Source organism: Clupea harengus, chromosome 4 (genome assembly GCF_900700415.2).
Source record: "Clupea harengus chromosome 4, Ch_v2.0.2, whole genome shotgun sequence".
Taxonomy (NCBI): Eukaryota; Metazoa; Chordata; class Actinopteri; order Clupeiformes; family Clupeidae; genus Clupea; species Clupea harengus.
In genome coordinates, this window is record NC_045155.1 from 20,876,432 (window position 1) to 20,888,364 (window position 11,933).

Consider the following 11,933-nt stretch of genomic DNA (forward strand, 5'->3'; position numbering starts at 1 on the left):
CTAAATCATAAAACGAACATGAAATGTCATCAGAGTAAGGAAACATGCTAAATTCAAAAACTGGCTTCTCCGACAACAACGCTACAACTATTATAATTATTTTTAAATGTCCCTTCCAGAGCGGAACATCTGTTTATGTTTTTGCCTGTGTGATTCCGCCATTTGCCTATTTCTCAAGTACCATTTTGACACCCTGGGTTGCGAGATAAGCACGCAAACACAGCGTGCGACCGCCATGGAATTAAGCAAAGGAACTGGACCAACAGAGATAATGCTTTTGGAACTCAACAGTGAATCATACATCAAATAATTTCATTCATGTTTAATAAAGCTGTAAGATATAATCAATCATCAGCAGCTACAAGTGACATCAATCAGCAGCAGCAAATAAGCAGAAGACACTGACACTACTTTACTCTAGAAAAGAAAGTAAAGTCTAGGGAAAGAAAAAGGAGCCAAACAGCGACCTGTCTCAGCAAGCATTAGTTTCTCTATCTTTTTACCTAATTTAAAGATAGAAGGCATAAACAGCATTAGCTGTTAAACCAGAATAGAATATATTTAATGCACGAAAGCTCAAATGTTTAGATAATAAAATGCATTGTGCTCAAAAACATGGTTTTGGAACAAGAGAATAAAATTCAGTGTGTCTGTTGTCTTTCCACACAGGGATATGGCACATGAAGCCATGGCGAGTGTTGAAGAGCTTCCCAGGCATGTCATACTTCTTGGCACTAGAGGGCGATAAAGAACAGAACATCAGTTTTTTTTTAAAGATTTATTTTTGGGCTTTTGTGCCTTTAATCGACAGTGTAGTGAAGAGTGGGACAGGAAATGAGAGGGAGAAGAGCTGGGGAGTGGACAGGAGAAATGACATCGGGCCGGATTCGAACCCGTGTCCTCCATGGGCGTCAAGCCCAAATGTGGTCGGGGCTACTGCTTGCGCCACAGTGCCCCCCAAGAACATCAGTTTTGAATGTGTCTCTTTTGCCATGTCTGTTGCATCCCATATAATGGCAACAAGAGGTTGTGATGGTCTAATACATTTGCTCTAGTTTTAGTACAAAGGATTCTGATGGTTGTTTTTAACTTATACGTTTTATCTACTTTATACTGTTGGAGAGTACCTTAAAATCATATTTCCAATCAGAGAAATACAGAGCTTAAGACAAATCATGTCTGTTTTTAAAAGACCAGTGTGTAGGATTTAGTAGCATCTAGTGGTGAGGTTGTTGGCCCTTCTGGATCTGAGCGCAGCCTTTGATACTGTTGATCACAATATCCTTATTGATAGACTTGAAAATTGGGTTGGCCTCACTGGTCCGGTCCTAAACTGGTTTAGGACCTATCTAACTGGCCGGGAATACTTTGTCGCCCTCGGAGACCACAGCTCAAAAAACATTTGTATGACCTGTGGGGTCCCTCAAGGTTCCATTTTAGGGTCCTTACTTTTCAGTCTATACATGCTACCCCTTGGTAGTGTAATTAGGAGGCACAACATCGACTATCATAGCTATGCAGATGACACCCAGCTCTATATTTCTGTAACACCCAACAACTACAGCTCTATTGATTGTTTGTTAAATTGCTTTTCTGATATAAATGTATGGATGTCACAAAACTTTCTCCAGCTAAACCAAGATAAAACAGAGGTATTAGTCATTGGTGAAAAAAACGAAAGAGAGAAACTATCTGCGCACTTAAAAACACTAGCACTTAACACCAAGCACCATACCAGAAACCTAGGCGTCATACTTGACTCAGATCTCAATTTTAAAACCCATATCAAAAATAATAATTCAATCAATAATTAAAACATCTTTTTATCACTTAAGAAACATTGCTAAGGTGCAACCGTTTCTCGCTCAGGCTGACACTGAAATTCGACTGATGCACGCGTTTATCACAAGCAGGCTAGACTACTGTAACTCGCTTTTGTCTGGTCTACCAAAAAAAGCCATTAGTCAACTCCAAACAATACAGAATGCAGCAGCGCGAGTCCTCACTAAAACAAGACGTAGAGCGCACATCACACCAGTATTAAAATCACTGCACTGGCTACCTGTTAGTTTTAGAATAGATTTCAAAGTTCTCCTACTAGTCTATAAATCACTCCATAGTCATGCACCTGAATATATAACAGACATGCTCTCAAGGTACACACCCAGTAGATCCCTGAGGTCCTCCGGCACTGAACTTCTAACAGTTCCAAAAGCCAGGACAAAGAGACATGGGGAAGCAGCTTTTAGTTTCTATGCCCCCAACCTTTGGAACACTCTGCCAGAATACCTAAGAATGGCTGAAACGGTTGAAACCTTTAAACATGCACTTAAGACATACCTCTTTGATCTCGCTTATCACTCACTGTAAAATGTATTTAACATTTATGGAACCTTTATTTATTTACTTATTTCTGTCTCTATTTCTGTATTTCAGTCCTTTATGGTGCCAGTGCGGTTAGTACGTCATTTCCTGTTTATTTATCTCTGGCAAAATCTGTGTCTCTTTATAAGTGTTTTGTAACCTGTAAAATGTATTTATTTAACATTTATGTAACATTTATTTATTTACTTATCTGTGTCTCTTTACAAGTGTTTGTAAACCCCCCCCCAGCAGCTGTCTCTTAGTTTGACGATGACCGTGCTGAGTAGTCCTTTACGGTGCCAGTGCGGTTAGTACGTTTATTTTATTTTATTTATTTATCTCTAGAAAATCTGTGTGTTTTTTACAAGTGTTTGTAACCTTTTCTTTCCTACTGTGAGGCGCATTGTGTTACCTCCTTGTATGAAATGCGCCGTACAAATAAAGTTTGATTTGATTTGTTGAATTTCAACCAACTGAATATCCCTCCCTTTACAAACCGAGCCAATGGTGGTAAGGTTGTCAAATGCCACAAAAACGTGAAAGGCTCTCTCTAGAGAAAAAAATAAAAATTCCCCAGAGCAGAGCACAGAAACAACAAAAGCAGATGATCATGAATGTAAGGGCTGCTATCAGAGCCAACCCATCAATCTTATCAACATCTATGTGAGAGATGGCTGTGAATGTGTTCTCTCTCTGCAGGAAATGCTGCTGGGACTAACCTGCATACATAGAGGTGGACTCCAGACCACCTTACTGATTTATCATAACCAAATGCGTTCCCCTGCCACCCGTCCATCCATTTATAACCAGTGCCAATCACTGGACATGGGTCAGTCAAAACCTGAAGACAAGCACAAAAGCACACAAAGATGACGTACACAAAACACACAATAAATGTTGTAACTTTTGTAATCTTATCATTATATTAACAAAATATACATTGTAATGGATGTTATATAGCCTACTTTTTACAAGATAAATATCAACAAAACATATAGAAATGCCGAGGTTGGAAGCTGCATTAAAATGTAAATACACCCCCAGCTCTGAGCCTAACTCCACCCACTGCATAATTTTGAAAAATGCTAAAAGGTGGCCAAGGGGCTTAGAGAGGGGTACACAAACTCCTGTGAATGATAATTCTCGATCAGCAAATGAAAATCAGACACTCACTGGAGGGGGCAGGGGGAGGTGGGCGGCCCATTTTATGAGGTAGAAGAGTCCCAAATGGTTGACTCTATATCAGCATTGGCCTTGCAAGGTTCAGGATGATTTTAAACAGAAGATGGCATGTTTATATTATATCTATTTTATTATAACTTCTCTAAGTTATGACGCCATGCAGACTTGAAATGTGACTCTCAGAAGTCCTCAAATACAGTTTTTCTCGATTGATTACATTAAAAAACTGGAACTTATGGCACAATGACCACAACCTGTAACTCATGTGCCAACTCCCTAAACCAATTCTGCTAAACTATAAGCACAATTATCTGCTTTAGACACAGATTTCAATTGTTAACCGCACTTTCTTCAAAACACAACACACAATTATCTGCTTTAGACACAAATTTCAATTGTTAACCACACTTTCTTCAAAACACTAAACACCATCCTCTCTACTTTGCACACTTCATCAATGCCAAAACCTCCTTGTGTTCAGACAGAACACACTGCTATTCAATTGGCAAAACTTCCATTTCCAAGGCTGTTGTGCAATTTGAAATCAAAGCTTTAGCAATATGATGGCCACAGGTTAGCTCCTGGTTTGGAGAACAATTGATGGCAACATTGAAGTGAGAGGTGATCAGAAAGGCAGAGGAGTGAGAGTAAGAGGAGGAGGAGGAGGAGGAGGAAGAGGATGAAGAGAAAGAGCAAGAAGGAGAGCCATTATCTCTGATGAGATTCGGGCCACTGTGGTCAACCCTGTGGTCAACCATGGTTTGACCATGCAGGAGGCTGGCCAGAGGGTTCAACCAAATATAAGCCGCTTCTCAGTTGCATCCATTCTCTGGACATTCAGAAGAGGGAATAGGTAAGAAACACTACTATGACAGGAAAACACTAGTTTGAATGCCTTATCAGGAGCATAGTATTCTTGTATTTCGAGTATTTTCCATTGTACTGTATTTGTAAAATTACGTAAACAAATACAAAGTGCAACCATTGATGACCAAGACATATTCCGAAACATCAATACAGTGAGCCTAGCCACAGTGGACTGTGTTCTAAGGCGGAACACCTTGACAATGAAGCAGGTGTACAGTTATGCTATGACTATGTGCAAGTCAGTCATATACATTTCCACAACTGATTGCGTCCTATCAGCACTGACACATTACTGTACTGTATTGTAATCCAATCCAATGTTATTTTCAAGTGTTTCAAAACACTGTGTAGGTCTATTTCTGATACAACATTGTCAATATTACAGGATTGCAGTAGTTTGTCCTTTTTTATTTTACATTTTTCTTTCTTTTTTTGTTGACTGTACTGGCCTATATCCTATTGTTTGTTCTGTGCAAATAATTTACACATTCAGTTGTGTTTGCTGTGATGTATAGGCTACAGCACTTTTGGAAAAAATAAAGAAATATTTTAGTTGTTATTGTATATTTGTGTGTTGTTTTATATTTGAGTAAAAACATCATACAGTTATATTTTACTACAGGAGTAAGCATACAGTAACACTGAACATGAAGAGGCATAATGCTCCTGATAAGGCCTTCATACTGGTGTTTTCCCATTCATAGTAGTGTTTTCCATTGAGCACATCAGTGTTCAATCGATGCTTAGAATGTCTACTCATATAATGGTCTGTGTTTGTCATTTGAAAGCAAAATACCCTTTTGAGGTGACATAACACTGTTTTGAAAGCAGTTTCATTTTGCAGGAGATATAAAGGATTTTGCATTTTGTGTGAGTGGTTTTGGGATTTGTGTTTAGAGTTTGGAGAAAACGAGGCATGCTTTCAAAAAATGTGTGTTAGCAATCGAGAAAAACTGTAAATACATTGTTATGGTCCGGCTCATGTGACAGAAACATAAAAAGGGGAGGCGGACAACAACATTATATTAAAAGAATAAATAATTGTCTCAAGCATAACCAAAGCAAGAAAGAGTGACTAGAGGAATATGGATGGATGTTTGTTGGCAGAAGATGTATGGATGTTGGCATGTCAAATGTAGGAGAGAGTGTGTGTGAGTCTTGAGGGAGAGTGCGTGTGTGAGTGTTGAGGGTGTGTGTGTGAGTGTGTGTGTGTGAGTGTTGAGGGTGTGTGTGTGTGTGTGAGTGTTGAGTGTGTGTGTGTGTATGTTGAGGGTGTGTGTGTTGAGGGTGTGTGTGTTGAGGTTGTGTGTGAGTGTTGAGGTTGTGTGTGTATGTATTAGAAGGCTCTGAGGGCAAGGAGAGCTGCAGAGAGGGAGAACAAGTGTGAAGTCGTACAAACTGAGGAGCTCTGAAGAATACAAGTCACTGCATATATTTAAGAGCAAGATGGTTTAGATGAATTGAGAAAGCTGTTACTAGGGTAATCTCAAATAATTTGGTATTTCATTTGCTCTTTCTTATGCACATCATACCTCATAGCTACGGGCTTTATGCTCGTTCCAGCCCCACTCATAGGCGCATTCACTGCCCTTTAAATATCCACTGTGCCACCCTCCATCTGGTCCAAGGGCACGGCAAACAGCCAGTCCTTTTCTAGAGACAACAGCATCTGTTGAGTTTGAGCATTAATGAGTGTAAAAAGTAAGAAATTCGTTTTTTTAACATGAGATAGAAGTATATACGGGTATTATGATGTAAGTTCAAAGTTGACCTACTGGAAGGCTTTCCTGAAGTCTGAATCCACTTTAGGTCCTGGCTCCTGCAGCCTGTCTGAGGGTCTCCTTTCCATGGACTCACACATGTGCAGATCCTCTGGTGAGTCTTGTAGGAGCATTTGGCGTTCACTCCACAGGGTGCAACAAGGCATCCATCACGACAGGTACCAGTGCTCCGCTCACAGACCTCATGGTCTCTGCACACGCTGTTATCTGTGCAGCTGAGACACTCTACAGGTGTGAAGGACGGACAAGGCTGCTGCGCACACCTGACTACTGCGGTGTGAGGGCGCTTGGCATAACCCCAACCCGGTGAACAAGACGCTTTGCAGACGGTGGCTCCAGCTTCTGACGTGCACTGAACATTCCCATTGACCTGCGCAGTATAACATACAGGCAAGGCACTCCACTGCCCTTTAGAGCACTGCACAGTCTGAGGGAACGGCTTGTAGTCTCCAAGACACTTCAGTTTCACCTGCAGCCCATCGGTGCTGTGGTAAGCCTTGTCACAGTAGTTATTATCAAGCTGCTTAGCAGTCAGAGGGCCACATCCATTTCCATTGAGGACTGTCCACTGGTCAGAAACAAATTTCCTGAAAAGATCTTCCATAAAATGAATTTCCTTTGACTTCCCAGTGGCTAACAGATATTTCTGCCAGGCCAGCACAGCTTCCTTTTCAAGCGTGAACATGAAGCGCACAAAATGGTCAATTTCGTTCCTGTAGGTTTTTGTACATTCTCCTGGGTTAGTAGGTTTTGTTTTTGAGCTTAGAATAAACGTGCTACGAAAAATATCCAGAATGTTCTGCCTATCTGCAAATCCAGTACCCTTCATCATATTGTTAAACTGTGTGAGGTAGAATGTAAATGTGTTCCCACCAGAAAACTGTGCTCCAACTTCAGAAATGTATAGGCTTTGGGCTATAGTATTTGTTTCAAGTAGAGTGTGAAATGTAGCGATATAGCGAAACTTCTGGATCATATCGATGTATTTAATGAGTATTTGTGTCCACTGAATATCTTGATGGACAGATTCCACCAGTTCTCTTGTATAGTCCCTCAACTCCTTGACACTATAAAATATTGCAGTTAGATCAGGAACAGGTTGAATGATTATCTCATTGATTTTCGCCTCTGTAGCTGCATAATCGATTTCATTTTGGATGCTTTCCTCACAAGTTGAACCTCGGTACATACTGTTGCACCTACAGAAGCCTTGTGCGGTGTCCTTCAGGGGTTCGCATTGTCCGTTGCCACAGTTTACTTTTGAACAAGGAGCATTTTGTACGAGCTCACTACTCTTGAGAAAAATGTTAATGGTTCGGATGTCACCAAAGGGTTTTTGTTCCTGACGGGCTTTCTTAAAAAGAAGCGTGCCACAGTTCAACTCCACATCAGAGTCACTTGTCTGAGCATAATCTGATGGCTTTCGTACAGCATGAAGGTACTGAATATGGCTCACTGCTCGGGCACCAAATATTTGGAGGAACTTACCCTCCATGTTTTCACACTCTCCCAGATACAAATCTTCTTGCAACCATTGGGATTTGACGTAGTTCACAATAGTTTGATCGGGAGTGGCCTTCTTTTCTCTATGAATAAGGTGAACCACTGTCTTGTCTTGAACAGTGAAGCTGATTGATTGTCCATAAGTATACTCGTTCTTAGCATCATTGGAGTGGGCAATTACGAACCAATCATACCAGATAAACTTTTGCTCCAAGTGTTCCTTAATGCGTGCAGCTAGCTGCTTGGTATCTGAGAATCGTTCAGTGCCAAGTTTCTGTGCATCCTTTTCAGCCCATTTTGGAAAATCATTAGCACACTGAATTAAGGCATCCTGTATGGCTAATAAGGCATTGGATAACTGAGTGCCCGCCTCGTTCGCCTTTTTTTCAGCATCATAGCCCTTTAGCTTGTAGTAAAAAACATTCATCTGAAGCCCGGAAACCATGAGCGCAGTAAAGTAGGACGAGTACTGCGTCAAAACTTTAAAATCACCGTTTGACTTCTCAATGACAAGCTGCAACAGGTTCTTATTAAGGCTGACTGCACTGCTTTCAGTTATGTATCTGTACAGATTCGCAACACTGCTCTCTGTTCCCGTGGTTATATAGAATGAAGTGAACTGTTCAGCAAGTCTGCTTTTTTGTTCGTCTGTGGTAGCAATAGGACCGTTGTCCATTAGTTCTTTCAGCTTAACCCATGAGTTTTTGATGGCATTCTCGTCTTTTCCATATGCGCTTGCGTAGTTTGTCCATTCCATTTCTGTTTGCAGTTCGGAAATTTGCAAGGAGACTGAATCGAGTTTCCGGTTGACCTCAGAAAACTGTTCTTTCATGAAGTTAAAGGTTGGATCAGATTTTGGAATGAAGGCGAAGATGAGACTAATCAGTGAACCTAAGAAGCCAAAACTTGAAGCAATTTTACCAAACACATCAAAGACTTTGAGGACTTTTTGGATTGTATCAGTTATTTCTTTCGATTTTGTAACCAACGTGGCCACGTCATCTAGACCTTTGAGGAGTTCTTTAGACAGGGTAATTCCTTTCTCTATTTGAGCAACTTGTCCGGTTGTAATTTTTTGTACTTCGTTGACTGTATCTGTCACTGTGAAAAAACAGCTAAAGAGAAGGACGGCAAGGATGGTGTTAAAGGTACCCATGACAGTTTCACCTGTGGAAAAAAGAAAACAATACAAAAAAAGACAACGTGTCACATCTCTGACAGACAGCTTAGGCTCCAGTGTCATTGGTAATTTTATAATAGTAATAATCTTTATTTAGAGAGCAAAATCCATGCTACAAAGTGCTTCACAGAGGCAGCAAAATAAAATAGAATGTCATACAATTATCATACAAATATAAAAACCGATAAAAACAATTAGGTAGATAAAAACCAATACAGTGGTACACCAATACAGTGTAATTATTATTAGGGATGCACCGATACCACTTTTTTACAAACCGATACGAGTACGAGTATTTTTATTCGTGTACTTGCCGATACCGAGTACCGATACCGATACTTCTTAGATTTGGTCTCCATGAAAGTGCAATTAATTTGGAGGCAGATTTTATTTTATCCTCTGCAGATTATGTCAAGCCTATAGTACAAAATTAACAGAAGGCTATCCCAAGCCAAAAATATGTGTTTTAACACACAAAAAAAGCCTTCAAACAGACAATATCATCACATTAGACAAAATGCAAATATAACCAGATAAAGGCAATTCAATGTGCTGCATAGTTAACAACACAGTCTGCTTAACAAAAAGTGAACAGAACTATTACTGGATTAGCACAAGAGCACATTTCAGTTACAAAAGGATCAGAAGAATCTCCTGCTCAAGTACACAAACAATCACTTAACCTATGTGGCACAGTCTTTCTCTCTACCTCTCTCTCTGTGTGTGCGTGCGCGTTTTTTTCTTTTGCAAGACGTCAGTTAAGATTGGTTGCTTCGGTCTTGCGCCACTAGCATCAGTGAACGCTGTGTACTTAGCACTATGGTGTGTCTTCAGATGTTTAATCAAAGTACTTTCCTTTCCGCCCCTCCACACCGTAGCAGTGCAGATCTTACACTGTGCCTTACTCCTGTCGTCGTCATTTATCTTAAAATGAGCCCAAATCGCCGTTAAGGCAGCTCAACGGAATTGCTAATCGCTAACGAGATGCTAGCAGCTAAATTTAGCGAAACCTGTATACTGAAATACTTTGACACTATGACAAACTTTCCTAACACAGTCAAACATCAAGCAAATGCAACACAAGACGGCAAATAAGCTACTTACTAGTCTGGCAGAGAGTGGTAGGACAGGTAGGACAATAAATCACATTTTGTGTCAGCATAGCACGGCCAGTTTGATGCAGTGAAATACTAGTGATGTGTCGTTCGTGAACGATTCGTTCATTTTGAACGAATCCTTACAAGGACTCGAGAGTAACGAGTCCTTTCAAAAAAAGATTCGTTCATTTTCTCGTGGCCACGCATTGGGACTTGCATAGGCTCAGCCAAGGAAACAGAAATGATTCGTTGAATGCAGGTCACGTGGGAAATGATCCTTCTGCCAACCAAGTGGTACCAGTGCTGAGCCTATGCAGGTCACGTGAAAAATGAACGATGAACGATGAACGATGAACGAATCATTGATCTACTCGCTACCAGTGCTGAGCCTATGCAGGTCACGTGAAAAATGAACGATGAACGATGAACGAAAGATTTACCCGAAGACTCGGTTGGCAGATGAACGAAACATTGACCCGAAGACACGGTCGGGAGGTGAACGATTCGTTCATCTGCCGGATACAGATCTTTAGATCATTTTTTCACGTGACCTGCATAGGCTCAGCACTGGTAGCTAGAGAAAACAGAAATGATTCGTTCATTTTGACTGGGTCTTCGGATACGGATCTTTGGATCATCTTTGTGTTATTATTTATTATATACAAAGAGTAAATTATTAATACATGTAACATGGTGCAATATTGGGATTTTGGGTTATAATAAAAACATTTTACATCACATTTTATTTTTTTTTTTCAAAGCGACACACTAACTTCTAGATGGCTTGCAGGTCACCTAGTGCAAAACTGTGGGGGAGGGTGGAGAAGGGCCACGGTCCCCTTGGAGACAGCCATGACTGACAGCTTTTGTGTGGCAGATCATATTTTTTAAAGAAAACCTCTATTAAATACTGTACAACATGACAGTTTGTATGGTTTTAAATTGTCATTTATTATCACACTGGCATTTAATTATCACGGCAAACAATTACACTGCACTAAACTGTAAGTGTAAATGTAAAGTGAAAATAACAAAACCAGTCATTATGACTTGTGAACGAATATAATTCACGTTTCTATACTAAAAACAGCGGTCACGCGAAAGAGAATAAGGTAACTGTTTCCTCTACTAAACCAATGCAGGTCACGTGAAAAATGATCTAAAGATCTGTATCCGGCAGATGAACGAATCGTTCACCTCCCGACCGTGTCTTCGGGTCAATGTTTCGTTCATCTGCCAACCGAGTCTTCGGGTAAATCTTTCGTTCATCGTTCATCGTTCATTTTTCACGTGACCTGCATAGGCTCAGCACTGGTAGCGAGTAGATCAATGATTCGTTCATCGTTCATCGTTCATCGTTCATTTTTCACGTGACCTGCATAGGCTCAGCACTGGTAGCGAGTAGATCAATGATTCGTTCATCGTTCATCGTTCATTTTTCACGTGACCTGCATAGGCTCAGCACTGGTAGAGAAAACAGAAATGATTCGTTCATTTTGACTGGGTCTTCGGATACGGATCTTAGGATCATTTTTCACGTGACCTGCGCTCAGAAGAGGAAACAGAAAGGATTTGTTTACCTCGTTCACTTTCGCGTGGCTAGGTTTAGTAAGACGTGAATGATATTCCTTCACAGGTAATAATTACAGGTTTCGTTATTTTAACTTTTTAGTACTTTACTTAGAGTTCAGCGTAATAGTTATGCCGTGATAATTGAATGCTAGTGTGAAAATAAATGATCACTTCAAATCATCCAGACTGTCATGATACATTATTTTAATGCAGGAATTTATCTTACCACCCCCCCCCCCCCCCCCCCCCCCCCGAAAATGAACGAATGACTCGAAAAAAGATTCGTTCATTTTACTGAACGAGATTCAAAGAACCGAGTCGGTAAAATGATCCGAACTTCCCATCACTAATTGGGACTTGCATAGGCTCAGCCAAGGAAACAGAAAT

The 11,933-nt window shown here is 40.5% G+C and overlaps 1 protein-coding gene across 1 annotated transcript; it reads right to left on the reverse strand.

Annotated features, from left to right (window-relative positions):
• Nucleotides 1–307: 307 nt before the first annotated feature.
• Nucleotides 308–10,009, reverse strand: LOC105903848 (SE-cephalotoxin-like). Its single transcript, XM_031566723.1, has 5 exons — nucleotides 9,982–10,009; nucleotides 6,189–8,864; nucleotides 5,946–6,082; nucleotides 3,084–3,205; nucleotides 308–734 (listed from the first exon to the last, which is right to left on the reverse strand). The coding sequence occupies exons 2-5, from the start codon at nucleotides 8,851–8,853 to the stop codon at nucleotides 608–610; spliced, it is 3,051 nt and encodes a 1,016-aa protein (XP_031422583.1). The 5' UTR covers nucleotides 8,854–8,864; nucleotides 9,982–10,009; the 3' UTR covers nucleotides 308–607.
• Nucleotides 10,010–11,933: the final 1,924 nt, after the last annotated feature.